Source organism: Gallus gallus, chromosome 13, assembly GCF_016699485.2.
Source record: "Gallus gallus isolate bGalGal1 chromosome 13, bGalGal1.mat.broiler.GRCg7b, whole genome shotgun sequence".
NCBI lineage: Eukaryota > Metazoa > Chordata > Aves > Galliformes > Phasianidae > Gallus > Gallus gallus.
In genome coordinates, this window is record NC_052544.1 from 17861555 (window position 1) to 17875837 (window position 14283).

Sequence of the window (14283 nt, forward strand, 5' to 3'; positions counted from 1 at the left end):
AGAGGGGAGAAAGGAAATACAGAGGGACCTAAATAGACTAGATTGATGGGCCAAGGTAAACTGTATGAGTTTCAATAGGGCCAAGTGTCAGGTCCTGCACTGGTTGTGAATGAGAGAATTTATGTCAAATCGCTTGATATCCAAACCGATCCAGTGGATATTTACAAGCCTTGAGTGGGCCGGATGGAATGTCATAGTGGCGAGGCCAGGTATGGAAGCTGTTACTATGATGTTTCTTCTAAGAGTTGCACGGCTGTTTTGCGTTGCTCTGTTAATCATCCCATGCCATCCTTGGCTTCACTGCACGCATCTGTCTGATTGATACCATGTTTTTTCATCACCTCAGATGCTGGCTGAAAAAAAAAAAAAAATTTAAAAACGCATGACAACATCAGTTTGCTGGACATTTATTTATTTATTTACAGATATTCATAAGCACTCAGCACGGGTTTGGTGGGTTTGTCGAAGTTTTCCTTGTTTTTCTTCGTCGTCTCCTCTTCTCTCCCCCTTCCTCTCATAGTTGTGTTTTTTTTCTTCTGCCATCAAAAGAGAACCTGATCCGCGCCGCAGTCCCCGGCGATCCGGTCAATCCGGTTAGGGAAGTTGTTTCCGCCGTCTCTGGTGCCCCCGCGTGGCCAATCGGTGGAACTGTGGCAGCGTATATTGTTTGCTGCCGCCGACTGCAAGACGCCTGGATGCGGAAGTGGCGAATCTGAGTTTTGACCACTCTGCGCAGCCAATCCGCCAATCTTTATGGTGAGAAGTCCTCAAGTCGGCAACACGCATGCGCTCGATGATGTACAGAACGCACGGCTTTTGGACGAGCATCCAATTAGTTCGTCGCCGCGGTGGACTAGCAGGCGTCCCCTTCCACCCCTCCGCCCTGCAACGTCCCTCATCCGTTTGCAAGCACTCTCGACCACCGTGGAACGCGAGCGGCTCGGAGATTCGCGGTTGCAGAACCGGCGCGGAGCGGCTCCGGCACTGCAGCCTCCCGGGACCGGCACGGAGCGACTCCGCGGTCACCCCAAGCGGTGCCCTGCCAACTTCCCTAGGAGCTACTGAATGGGCTTTTCCGTCTGTCCCGTCCCGTCCCACCCCCGACCACCGAGCTCCTTCACGTGGCGGTGCCTCACGGCTCCAGCCACCTCGCCACGCGCTGCAGGTAAGGAGCCACTCCCGCAGGGCGCGGCCATGTTGTTCGGCGCGTGCCCACGTCAGAGGCGCTCCCATACACCACGCGCGCGGGCAGTGCCTGCAGTACCACACAGCGACCGCCGGAGAGCAGCAGAGAGCCGCGGCGCTGTCGGTTGGCGGGGGATGTAGGATGTGGGGTGGGGAGGGAGGCGTGGGACCGCTCGACGGCTCTGTTCAGAGACGGTAGGAATACTGTAACAGTGGGAAGCGAGCAGGGAAACGCACTGTGTCAGACTGATAGGGGAAAAACACCACCCTCCGATCACCTGGCGGTCCTTGACCAGATGCTGCTCAGCAGTGGAGAGCTGCATATCCAGGAATGCCCCGGAACCCAACTTAGGTGACTGCCCAAGCAGGTAAGGACCATGCATGTATGCAAATCTTTCCCTATTTCACCGCGTGGCATAATGTAGTGCTTCCGGAGCTCGTTACGACGTGGTAGGGCACCTTCTTGGCTGCGTGTTCATTTCCTCCTGCCTTTCCCTTGCTTTCCCCATGTTTCCACCTTGCTTTGCCCTGTTATTCCCACTGCCTTCCTCTGTGTTACTCAGGTGTTGTGCTTCCTTTGTGAATATCAAATCCTTGAGCACTGCTGCTCCACGAGAGAGTTATCCAGTCGGCTTGCATTAGTTCGCTTTGTGCCCAGGGCCTTTTTCTGGGGCCCTAGAGCATAGAAGCGAATATCAGCTGGGGGCCTCATTGGCTGGGATGTAGCTTTAAATTAAACCTTGACCCGGACTCCAAGCCACATAGGAACTGTAAAGATAACTGTATTAACACACAGTGTAACTCTAGTACTAACCCTTATCCTGACGCTAAAATCATCTCTGACTCTAAATGTAACAATAAAAATCATGCTCAAAGTTTGTAGCAAAAGGAACCTTAACCCTGATCATAATCCAAAGAACAGTCGTTGAAGTAACCGATCTTCACCCTAAAAGTAACGTTTATCATAGGCTAATGACCCGAAAATAATTGTACCAGCCATCACCCTGAAGAACCCCTGAAAATGACCCAGAGAAGTCACTGTAAAAGTAACGCTGACGGTATTCTCAGTCCTAAGGGTGACTCTAACCTCAGTGCTAACAGAATGCTAAGGATCATTGTAGTGGCCCTAAAATTCTGGTAGTGTGACAGCAGTGCTGCCCTGCACATGTTGGGCAGTCCCATTGGTATTGCATTGCCTGCTAAATACAGGTGGCAGTGCAGTGTTGCTCCCAGGCAGTACAAGGACTGCAAGGACAGCTTTCTGGCTCTCCGTGACAACAGCAGGCAAGCTGAGCGTTCCGGAATGTCCTGGAACCCAACTTGCTGCCTGACTGCTTGTTGCTCAAATAGGTCAGAGCAATGCGTAGACTCAAGTATATGGTCATTAAGTAGTGTGGAATGCTCTGTTTTTCCCAGAGCTCATTAATGTGCCTTATGGCATCTTTGTGCCTTAGATCTCTCTCCGGGGCACAGGAGCATAGAAGCAGGTTGTGTGTGGGGGGTCAGATTTGGGGGGCAGGCGATTCCCTTGGTGGGGTCCAAGTGGTGGGTCCAGAGCCCAAACCCAAATGAACCGAATGCTGCCCGGGTTTGCGGAAGGCCTCCTGGGTTCACAGCTAGGAAATGCACTGCTGGGAGGCCAACAGAATGAATTGAGGCCAGGGGCAGTTAGCACAAAGAGCTCCTGGCCTTGGGTCTCAGTTGCTCTGACTCGCTGGAAAATATTCCCCCGAGCTTGCAGGTTTTCCTCCCAGTAAGCTGGTACTCTGTTCCACTTCCTTAGTATGTATCCCTAGAAGGAGGGTTATAGAAGAAGAAGAGACAAGATCTGAAGCATTTTAAAAACTAACAAAAGAGCAGAAAAGAAACTCCACACCAAACTGCACTGACCCAGTGAAGACAGCAGATTGAATGGTGGAAGGCTTTGAGAACTGTTCTGTTGTTCACTTGTGGTTTCATTAGTCATGAACTTGCACACCTTAATTTTTCAGGCCGCTTGGTGTTTGTTGGCTGATGGAAGCCCCCTCTGTCACTTGGCTGATGATTAATTTCACAAAAGAACAACAGCATCACTGATGCGGTGGTGCCTTTTTTCGTTCAAGCTGAAGTTGTGGTCACCGTTTCCTTTGGTCTTGAACAGTGTGGCACTAGGCTTGACCCAGTGTGAAATCTGAACTGTGGCAGTAAAGTTCAGTTCTGAAGGAGGCTCCAACTCTTGGGCTGATGCGGGCAGCAAAAAGTTCCATCATTCACAGAGGATGTGGAGACAGTGAGGCAGCAAAATAGAAAACAGCCCAGTTTAGAAAGAAAGGCATTTTCAAACATCTTCAGGGTGCTTCCGGCTCTGATAGTAATCACTGCTAAAAGCAATTAGTCCTTCTGGGCTTCTCAGGAAACTCAGGAATTTGGGGACAAAATGGAGAACTCACTGCTCTAACAAATGACATTCCCCTTCGTCAGCCCCAGATATGCCTGGCTTCTGACTTCTCCACATGCAAAAAAGCGGCCTCTCAGGTGCAACTTTTTTCAGTATTGCTTGTTCTGAAATATTTAAGCGTGGGATCTGTCCCTCTCTGTTCTTTGCAGGAGGTCATTTCTCACTGTGAAAGGCTTTCTAAGGAGCATGAGAAGCAGCTCTTTGACACCACGAGGCTGAGCAAGCAAAAGGGTGGTTTGAAATCTTTGAGCAAAAAGAGGGGAAAAAAGCTGGAAGCATGTTGGCATCTGTTCTACTTCCTTGCACTGCACACATCTGTCCGATTGATACCATGTTTTTTCATCACCTCAGATGCAGGCTGAAAAAAAATATATATTTTTAAAAAAGCATGACAACATCAAGTTGCTGGTTATTTATTTATTTATTTACACATATTCATAAGCACGTATACATAAGCAGTTTTCTTTGGTTTTCCTCGTCGTCTCTCCTTCTCCCTCCTCTCCTCCTTCTGTGTTTTTTTTTTTTTTCCCTCAGCAGCTCTGGGGAAACTCACCAAGTGCTCTGGTCAGGAGGATCCCTGGGCTGCCCTGCACCTCTTCCAGAATTCATCTTTGCTGGTCCCAGCATGCAACGGTCAGAGAGCCCACCTTCTTTGTGCCATCAGCTCCCTCACCTGCAGAACTGGCTTTTAAATGGTGCCCAAGAGCTGGGAAAGCGATGTTTAGGATTCAGTATTCATAGAATCGCAGAAGGGTGCTGCAGCATGGCACCCCATGAGTGGCTGTGTGTCACCTCCAGTGGCACCTGCAGGGACAGCCCAGCACTGTGTGGGGATGTGGGGGCAGGACTAATCGGGGAACAGTGGGGACCTTGTGGGGACATTAGGGGAAGTGAGGAGTGGGGGACACCGGGACATGGGGATATGGAGAGGGACATCATGGGGATGTTGGGGGGGACTTTGGAGGGGGACTTTGAGGACAATAGGGGAACACTGGGCAATGTGGAAACACTGGGACATGGGTACAAACACAGGGGACACTGTAGGGACCCAGGGACAGGTGCCCTCACTGAGGTGGCCCTGGCTCTGTGGAATACCATCCCCAAGGGGTGCCAGATGGTACCCGTGGTCCCGTGTGTGTCCTCACCGCGGTTGCACAGTGTCAGCACTGTGGTCATGTTGGCCATGTGGCCGCCCAGCAGCAGCATGGCACCGGGTGTCACCATGACCTCCAGGTTGGGCTGGCAGTGCTCATCTGTCACGTAGTGCTGCTTGAATGGCACCAGCACCTCCTGATGCGGCCTGCTGCCTCCCTGTGTCACCTCCATGTGTCACCTCTTCTCACCTCTGTAGTTCTGACCCCACATGTCCCTGTGTCCCCACACATCCCCTGATGTCCACATGTCCCCTCAAGTCCCCCCATGTCCCCCGCCCCACTTCGCTCCATGCCGATGTCACCGTGGGCTAGAGAATGGGGACAGGGATGCCTGTGGGGTGCGTGGAGTCCAGGGAGAAGTTGATGGCCATGTGCAGTGGGGTGATGGTGTCCTCGGGGTGCAGCTGTGACAGTGGGGTGGGAGTAGTACCCAACAAGTGGGGGTCATTGTCCCCACAGTGGGGCTTGTCCCCCATGCATGTGGGCAAGTTGTACAGGGAGTGCATTCTGGAGATGATTTTCTGCAAATCTGTTGTGACTTCAGAAATCCCACGTCGTGCCACAGCAGAAATGGGGTACTGCAGTATGTCAGTGATCTCTGATTTGAGGAGCTCAGGGGCTGCACAAAGTAAACACTCTGCAGCCTCCCTATTTCTTTGGGGTTTGGGATCGATGTTTGAGTCAAAAGGCTACATGCTGCCATACAGGCAGGTGCCAGGTTCACCCACTGAGGACACTAAATCCTACACTATTTTCACAGTGGTCTTCAATTGCAAAGTGAGTAGATGACACGTTTCTCACTGGAGAGCCATAAGCTGATCCAGGCAGTTTGGCAGACAGCACTCACTCTGTTCACACCTGGAATCTCAGCCCTTTTGTTGCACGTGCAGCTTCTCAGCATCTTGATGTATCAGTATTGAAATCTGTGCTACCCTGTCTATTAGAAATTTCACCAATTGCCTTTGAGGACAGACTGGAATCAAAATATGTGGGCCATCATAACTTGTCCATTGATAAACCTCCTTGCCTTGGACAAGCAGACCCAGCTGGCCAATTTTTTGCTTTTTTTTTTTTTTTTTTTGCCTTTATGGGAACTTTGAGATCACAGCCTGAAGCAGTGATGGAACACCTGGTGAGGGGTGTAGCCAGCCCTGCAAGCACAGGTGGAAGGAATTCCAGATGGGGCTGAGCCTGTCTCCACCCCTCCCTAACCTCATGTAAGGGCTGGCAGCCCCAGAGGCATTGTCTCTATCTGGAGCCTGCTTCCTGTAGGTTGCTGGGTGAGCCCTGGTCCTGGGAAAGAAGTAAGTGATTCTTTCTTTATTGCAGGGGTTTTGATCTCTGCCTTTCTGAGGGGATCCTAAGCTGGTTTAGGGCAGCTATATCTGCTATGCCTGTCCTTGTGATGCCCTTCAATTGTTCTCTGAGAAAAGTGAAGAGGTTATCTCCCTTTCTCTGACCTGGTAATAGAGAGACTGACGTACATTCCTTTCTTTTGTTATTATCTCATTTCTGGAGTGCTTCAATCAGCCCCAAGGTAATGCTGGCTGGCTTACTGAGCACTGCAACTCCAGAAATGCCTGGAGCTGGTGCTCTTTTCCATAAAGGGATTCTGTGTTTTCTGGATCTTCTTTGCAATTCTTTTTAAGCTCAATACCTTCTTGTTAAGTCTCTGTTCCCTTTCATGATTCTCGTCTCACAATCTCCAACCTGGGGCTCTAAACTTGGTTTGTCTGCCACCATGTTGTCCTAGCCCATTTTGTGATGTGTACTCTCTGTGTCCCCCTCCGTGTTCTCTCTGTGTCCTCATGCCCCACTCATGTCTTTGTGTCCTCTCCCCATGTCTGCTCTGAGTCTCCTGTGCCGTGTATTAATTCCACCCATGCAGAGTATTGTTTAAGGTCATGTATTTAAATTACATGCGTCCCTTTTGATCTCATTCTATTTTGCAGCTCAATGGGGTTTAAGGATTTCTGGGGCTCCTCTAGCTAGTGGTTTAAGCACTGTGAAATCTTTGGAGCAGATAATGGAACACCACGAGCCCCTTGTTCTTGCATGGCTTGTATGCAGGCAGGTTTTGTGGTAGCTGTGGGAAGCTCACTTAAAGATGAAATGTGGGTCACAAGGGGCTCACCTTGCTCCGTGGGGTCTATTTTTCCAGCCCAATAAGCTACATGGCTAGTGATAGAGTGAGGTGCATCTACCAGGCTGGGACCTGAGCTTAAGAAAACCCCCAGGCCCCAGTAGCCATTTTCTTCATCCTCACTTGGTGCAATACAGTCTCCACTGCTCGACCATACTAAACACAAATATTCTGTTCCTGTTTTGTCTGGTTCTCTCCTATATCGCCCTTACAAATTTGCCAGTGGTAACAGATGCCAGGGCATAATTCTCAGAGCACGCTGTGGCCGACCACCCTGGGGTCCTGTGGTACTTCCTGTTTTTATGGCAGATCTGGCTTTGTATTTATAGGAGACAAGGGATTGTCCTCCACTGGACTGCTTTGTCAGGATGACCCCAGATATCTCTATTCCAGTTGTCTGGGGATGCTATTAGCTTCCTAATCTGTATGATTCCCCAACCCCCCGCCCCTTTTCCTTCCATCCCCCGTCCCCACTAAATCTGCAGCTATGGGACTGAACAGCGTGATGAAGTGGGGCCTCTGATCTGCTGAATACTGAGACTGACACAGAGAGGCTCCACGGCTGATCTGGATCTTCCTGTTTGGAGTACTTTGTGATTTTCTCCAGAGCTGCTGAGCACGCAGGCTTCCCTGCCTGCCCTTGTTGCACACCAGGCCATTGATGTCCTTTGTGTCATCATGTCTCATGGCTTCAGGTATCATACCATAAACTCCTTAGAGTTGGAAAGGACCATTTATGATGATCTAGTCCAATTTCCCTACAGCAAACAAGGACATCCACGGCTAGATCAGGTTGCCCAGGGCCTGATCCAGCCTCACCTTGAAGGGGACAAGGCATCCACCACAACTCTGGGCAACCTGTTCCACTGCCTCACCACCCTCGCTGTAAAAGATATTTTCCTTATGTCTAACCTAAATGTTCCCTTGTTCTTTCCTTTAGCTCCTCTTTAGGTATTGAAAGGCTGTTACCAGGTCACCTCAGAGCCTTCACTTCTGCAGGCTGAACAGCCCCAGCTCCCTCAGCCTGACCTTGTAGGAGAGGTGTTCGATCCCTTAGTTCACTTTTTTTGTGGCCATCCTCTGGCTGTGCTCCAACAGGTCCATGTCTCTTCTGCACTGAGGACTCTACATCTGGATGGAGTACTCCAGGTGAGGCCTCTTCAGTACAGAGCAGAGGGGCAGGATCACCTCCCTGCACCTGCTGACCACGCTTCTTTTGATGCTGACCAGGATATGGTTGGTTTTCTGGGCTGGGAGGGCACATTGCTGGCTCACGTCCAGCTTGCCATTCACCAGTACCTCCAGGTCTTTTGGGAGAGGCCTATGCTCAGTCTTTTCATCCCCCAGCATGTATTGGTAGTGGGGGGTTCTCTTGTCCCACGTGCAGGACACTGCACCTGGATTTTTTGAACCTGATGAGGTTCACCTGTGCCTGCTGCTTGAGCCTGTCTAGGTCCCTCTGTTTGGCGTCCTGTCCCTCTGGTGTGTCACCCCACAGCTTGGTGTTGTCAGCAAATTTTCTGAGGGTGCACTCGACCCCACTGATGATGTCACTGATGAAGATATTGAAGAGTATCAGCCTCAGCATGGACCCCTGTGGGACAACACTCATCATCAATTGCCATCCAGGTGTGGAGCCATTGACCGCTGCTCTCTGGACTCAGTCCTGCAGCCAGTTCTTTGTCCATTCAACAGTCCACCCATCAAAACCGTATTTTTCCAGCTTCCTAAAGCAGCTTCCTAAAACTCAATCCAATTGAAATTCTCTGCTGTCTAGTAACATGGACTTCTATGAGACTGCGAGCTCAGGCTTTACAGGCCAGCAGTGGAGCCAACCAGGAGGCTTCTGGATTTTCAAAAAGGACTGAGAAGGCTGAGAATGAGGTGCTTTGTTTGACTTTTTACTGACTGTCTCACTTAAGGATTCTGTCAGTCCGTAGGCATGTTTGCTTGGTTTGGCTGGAGCTTTGGAGCTTGGTGCTTATGACTTCAGTTCTTTCTGACACAGAGCTGCTTTGGACACTTGCTGCCTAGACCAAATACATACTTTGGCAGAGATCACTCTATGCACTGTTGTGGTTTTTTTTTTTTTTTTTAATGTTTTGGAAGTGTGAATGTGATATCTGCCTTCAAACAGGGAATGTCTAAAAGAAATTTATTTATTTATTTTCTTGGAGCAGTCGTTCAGGGAAATGTGGATTCTTTCTTCTCTGCTGCTATGTTTCCTGTAGTGGTATTCTAGGAATGGCTTCTGTCACTGATTGCTTACTTGCTTATTTTCAGTACTGAAAGAAAGCTACCATTCTTTTTCTTCTGCCTACGTAGAACTCCCTTTGTTTCCTTTGTAGTTTTGAGCTGCGCTCTGGAACAGAATGTACAGCTTGATCTAGAACAGTTGCCAAATAGGTGTCTGTGGGCAGATGGTGCTGAACTTCCCAGACACAGGTCATAAAGTTCCTTGCCTCCTTGCAAATGTTCCTGTATATTCTTATATAACATATGTTACTGCTGTACTGAGATTATTATTACAAATCCATTATCTGTTTCCCAGAGGTGATGCTGAGAAGCATGCCACATGATGACATATGCATACCTTGTGCTTCATTTTAATTCTTCCTTCAGGTCAAAAGTAGACTGAAATCATTGAAACTGTGCCTGGAAATCTTGCTGTTATTTAAACCGTTCAGCCGTGCTGCCCATGGTCAGAATGCCCTGCGGCAGATCCTGGCACTGGTTGTGAATGAAAGAACTGACAACAAATTGCTCAATATCAAATCTGATCTCCTGGATCTTTACAAGCCTTGGGTGAGCCAGATGGAATCTAAGATGGGTGAGGCCAGGTATGGAAGCTGTTACTGTGATGTTTCTTATAAGAGTTGCACGGCTGTTTTGCACTGCTCTGTTGATCGTTCCAAGGCACCCTTGGCTTCGCTGCACGCATCTGTCCGATTGAGACCATGTTTTTTCATCACATCAGATGCTGGCTGAAATATATGTATGTATATGTATTTAAAAAAAAAAAAAAAAAAAAGACGTGACAAGATCAATTTCCTGGTTATGTATTTAATTATTTGCAGGTAATGGTAAGCACTTAGGACTAGTTTGGTGGGTGAGTCGAAGTTTTCCTTGTTTTTTTTTAAGTCGTCTCCCTTTCTCCCCCCCTTTCCTCTCCTGTGTTTTTTTTTTTTCCACTGCTATCGAAAGAAAGAGACGAGCGGATACCCGTCGCAGGCCCTGGCGAACCGGTCAAACCGGTCGGGGGAGTTGTTCCCGTGGTATCTCGTGCCCCCTCATGGCCAGTCAGCGGAACTGCATCGGCATGGTTTCCACGGTCACTGGTGCCCTCTCGTGGCCAAGTGTGGGAACTGCGAAGAATTAGTTTCGGCTCTCCCTGGTGCCACCACATGGCCAATCGGTGGAATTGCAGCCGTGTTTGTTAGGAGGCGGAGGCAGCAAAACGCATGCCCACAGACTCGCGGAAATCATTTATGTATTGTCCGGTCTTGCGCAGCCCATCCTTCGATCTTTATTATACTTAGTCCTCCAGGCAGTGCTACGCATGCGCCGTGAAGCTTAAAATTAGCATCCATTCCTCCTAAGCCCCGAGGGCCGGGCGGGCAGTCAATTCCTGGTCCTCGGGCTCAGCGCTTCTTTTCTCTCTTGCGGTGTTGAGTGTTCGTTGCCTTTTTGCTCGGGGGGTTTGACACGCGGGCCTGCCACGGAAACTGACTATTTTGGCTCCGAACGTACCCTACGCCCGTCGCATGCGTAATAAGAAGTCGAAAAACAGCATGCTTAGGTGTGTGCCCGAAAATACGCATGAGAAATAGTATGTCCACGTTAGAAAACACTAGAGTACCACCGAGACTGGCGAATGTATTTCACTGTCACGGGAGTGCGCATGCGTACTGCCGCCTCGCAGTTCGCGCATGCGTACGGACGTCACGAGGTTCGCACATGCGTATTACGTTTAAGGATCTCGCGCATGCGTAATACGTGCATTAGGCTAGCACATGCGTACTGGCGTCTCGAGGTTAGCGCATGCGCAAGGATGTCAAGCCTACGGCGCATGCGTAGTACGCCCTAACCGGTTGCGCAAGCGTACTGTGGTTTCAAGGCTAGCGCATGCGTACTGCCCCCCCCACCCAAAAGGAACGGCGCATGCGTACTGCTACCTGGGGATACACGCACGCGTACTGCCATCACGAAGATTGCACATGCGTACAGCCGTACCGAAGATGGCGCATGCGTACTTTCGTCTCGCGGTTCACGCAGCCGTACTACACTCACACATGTCGCGCTTGCGTACTACCATCTCGAGGCTCGCTCATGCCTAGTGCTGTCAAGGCTATCGCGCATGCGTAGCACAGCTACGTGACTCGCGCATGCATACTGCCGTCTCACGACTCCCGCATGCGTACTGCCGTCTCGGGGCTCGCGCATGCGTATTGCCGTCTCGGGGCTCACGCAAGCGTACTGCCGTCCATAATATCGCGCATGCTTACTGCCATCTCGAAATTCGCGCATGCATAGTACCATCTTCAATCTAGCGCGTAAGTACTGCAGTCACCCGGCTCGCGCATGCGTACTGCTGTCTATGACGTCGCGCATGCGTAGTGCCGTCCTTAATGTCGCGCATGCGTACTACCGTCACGGACCGCGCGCATGCGTACTGCCGTCGCGAAATTCGCGCATGCCTACTACCGTCTCGAATCTCGCGCATGCGTACTGACGTCCATAATGTCGCACATGCGTACTGCCGACTCGCAGTTAGCGCATGCGTACTGCCGTCTCGCAGTTAGCGCATGCGTACTGCCATCTCGACGCTCGAGCATGCGTACTGCCTGCTCGCGGCTCGCGCACGCGTACTGCCGTTCATTCTGTCGCGCATGCTTACTGCCGTCTATAAAACTGCGCATGCGTACTACCATTTCGCGGCTCGCGCACGCGTACTGCCGTCCATGATGTTGCGCATGCGTACTGCCGTTCCGAAGCTCGCGCATGCGTACTGCTGACTGTAATGTCGCGCATGCTTATTACCGCCTCGCGGCTCGCGCATGCATACTGCTGTCCGTAATATCGCGCATGCGTACTACCGTTTCGGGGCTCGCGCACGCATACTGCCGTCTATAATGTCGCGCATGCATACTGCGGTCAGTAATATCGCGCATGCGTACTACCGTCTCGGGGCTCACGCATGCGTACTGCCGGCTCCAGGCTCGCGCATGCGTACTGAGGTACATAATCTCGCGCACGCGTACTGCGGTCAGTAATATCGCGCATCCGTACTGCCATCTCGAGGATTGCGCATGCTTACTGCCGTCTCGAAGCACGCGCATGCGGACTGCCGTCTACAACGTCGCGCATGCGTACTACCGTCTAGCGTTTCGCGCATGCGTATTGCCGTCTCAAGACTCACGCATGCGTACTGCCTTCCATGACGTCGCGCATGCGTATTGCCGTTTATAATGTCGCGCATGCGTACTACCGTCACGAAGCTCGCGCATGCGTACTGCCTTCCATGATGTCGCGCATGCGGACTACCGTCTCGAGGCTCGCGCGTGCGTACTGCCGTCTATAATGTCGCGCATGCGTACTACAGTCTCGAAGCTCGTTCATGCGTACTGCCTTCCATGATGTCGCGCATGCGGAGTACCGTCTCGCGGCTCGCGCGTGCGTACTGCTGTCCATAATGTCGCGCATGCGTACTAACGCCTCGGGGGTGGCGCATGCGTGTTGCCGTCTCGAGCCTCGCGCATTTGTACTGCCGTGCCATGGCTCGCGCATGCGGACTGCCGTCTACAATGTTGCGCAGGCGTACTACCGTCTCGTGGCTCGCACATGCGTACTGCCGTGTCGAGACCGCGTATATGCGTACTGCCGTCCATAATCTCGCCCATGCGTACTGCCGTCACGGACCGCGCGCATGCCTAGTACCGTCTCGCGGATTGCGCATGCTTACTCTCGTCTATAATGTCGCGCATGCGTACTGCCGTCTCGAATCTCCCGCATGCGTACTGCCGTCTCGATGCTCGCGCATGCGTATTGCGATATTGATGCTCGCGCATGCGTAATGCGCTCCCGTAGATCGCGCATGCGTACCACCGTCACACGGCTCGCGCATGCGTACTGCGGTGTCTCAGCTCGCGCATGCATGTTGCGCTCTTGAAGCTCGCGCATGCGTACTGCCGTCCATAATATCGCGCATGCGTACTGCCGTTTCGATCCTCGCGCATGCATATTTCCTGCTCGCGACTCGCTCATGCGTTCTGCCGTCTACAATGTGGCGCATGCATACTACTGTCTCGAGTCCCGCTCATGCGTACTGCCGTCCGTAATGTCGCGCATGCGTATTGTCGTCAACAATGTCGCGGATACGTACAGCCGGTTCGCGGCTCGCGCATGCGTACTGCCATCTCGAGGCTCGCGCATGCGTACTGCCGTCTCGAGGCTCGCGCAAGCGTACTGCCTTCTCGCGTCTCGCGCATGCGTACTGCCGTCTCGCGGCTGGCGCATGCGTACAGCCGTCTTTAATGTCACGCATGCGTACTACCGTCTCGCGTCTCGCGCATGCGTAGTGCCGTCTCGACGTTCGCGCATGCGCAGTGCCGTCTACGCGTTCGCGCATGCGTACTACCGTCTCGCGTCTCGCGCATGCGTACTGCCGTCTCCAGGCTCGCGCATGCGTACGGCCCTCTACACTTTCGCGCATGCGTACTGCTGTCTACACTTTCGCGCAAGCGCACTACCGTCTCCCGGCTCGCACATGCGTAGTGCCACGTCCGAGTCCGCGCATGCGTACTGTCGTCTTTAGTGTCGCGCATGCGTACTACCGTCTCGCGGCTCGCGCATGCGTAGTGCCGCCTTGAAGTTCGCGCATGCGTCCTGCCGTCTATGATATCGCGCATGCGTACTACCGTCTCGAAACTCGCGCATGCGTACTGCCATCTGGAGGCTCGCGCATGCCTACTGCCGTCTAGACTTTCGCGCATGCGTACTACCGTCTCGCGGCTCGCGCATGCGTACTGCCGCCTCGACGTTCGCGCATGCGCAGTGTCGGCCTTAGTGTGGCGCATGCGTCCTGCCGTCTATAATATCGCGCATGCGTACTGCCGTCTCGAAACTCGCGCATGCGTACTGCCATCTCGAGGCTCGCGCATGCGTACTGCCGTTTCGCGGCTGGCGCATGCGTACAGCCGTCTTTAATGTTGCGCGTGCGCACTACCGTCCCGCGTCTCGCGCATGCGTAGTGCCACGTCGGAGTCCGCGCATGCGTACTGTCGTCTTTAGGGTCGCGCATGCGTACTACCGTTTCGCGGCTCGCGCATGCGTAGTGCCGCCTTGAAGTTCGCGCATGCGTCCTG

General features: G+C 52.1%; 1 protein-coding gene and 1 long non-coding RNA gene across 3 annotated transcripts; one reads left to right on the forward strand and one right to left on the reverse strand.

The window, feature by feature from the left end:
* The first annotated feature begins 780 nt into the window (after positions 1–780).
* LOC124417176 lies at positions 781–9095 on the forward strand. Its single transcript, XM_046900426.1, has 2 exons — positions 781–1165; positions 7860–9095. The coding sequence occupies exons 1-2, from the start codon at positions 785–787 to the stop codon at positions 7875–7877; spliced, it is 399 nt and encodes a 132-aa protein (XP_046756382.1). The 5' UTR covers positions 781–784; the 3' UTR covers positions 7878–9095.
* Positions 9096–9966: 871 nt separating this feature from the next.
* Positions 9967–11518, reverse strand: LOC121106706. 2 transcript variants are annotated; one of them, XR_006931395.1, is made up of 2 exons: positions 11210–11518; positions 9967–10670 (listed from the first exon to the last, which is right to left on the reverse strand). It is a non-coding gene; the product is annotated as an uncharacterized LOC121106706 (long non-coding RNA). The 2 variants fall into 2 exon arrangements; XR_006931394.1 differs by having other exon boundaries at positions 11153–11518.
* Positions 11519–14283: the final 2765 nt, after the last annotated feature.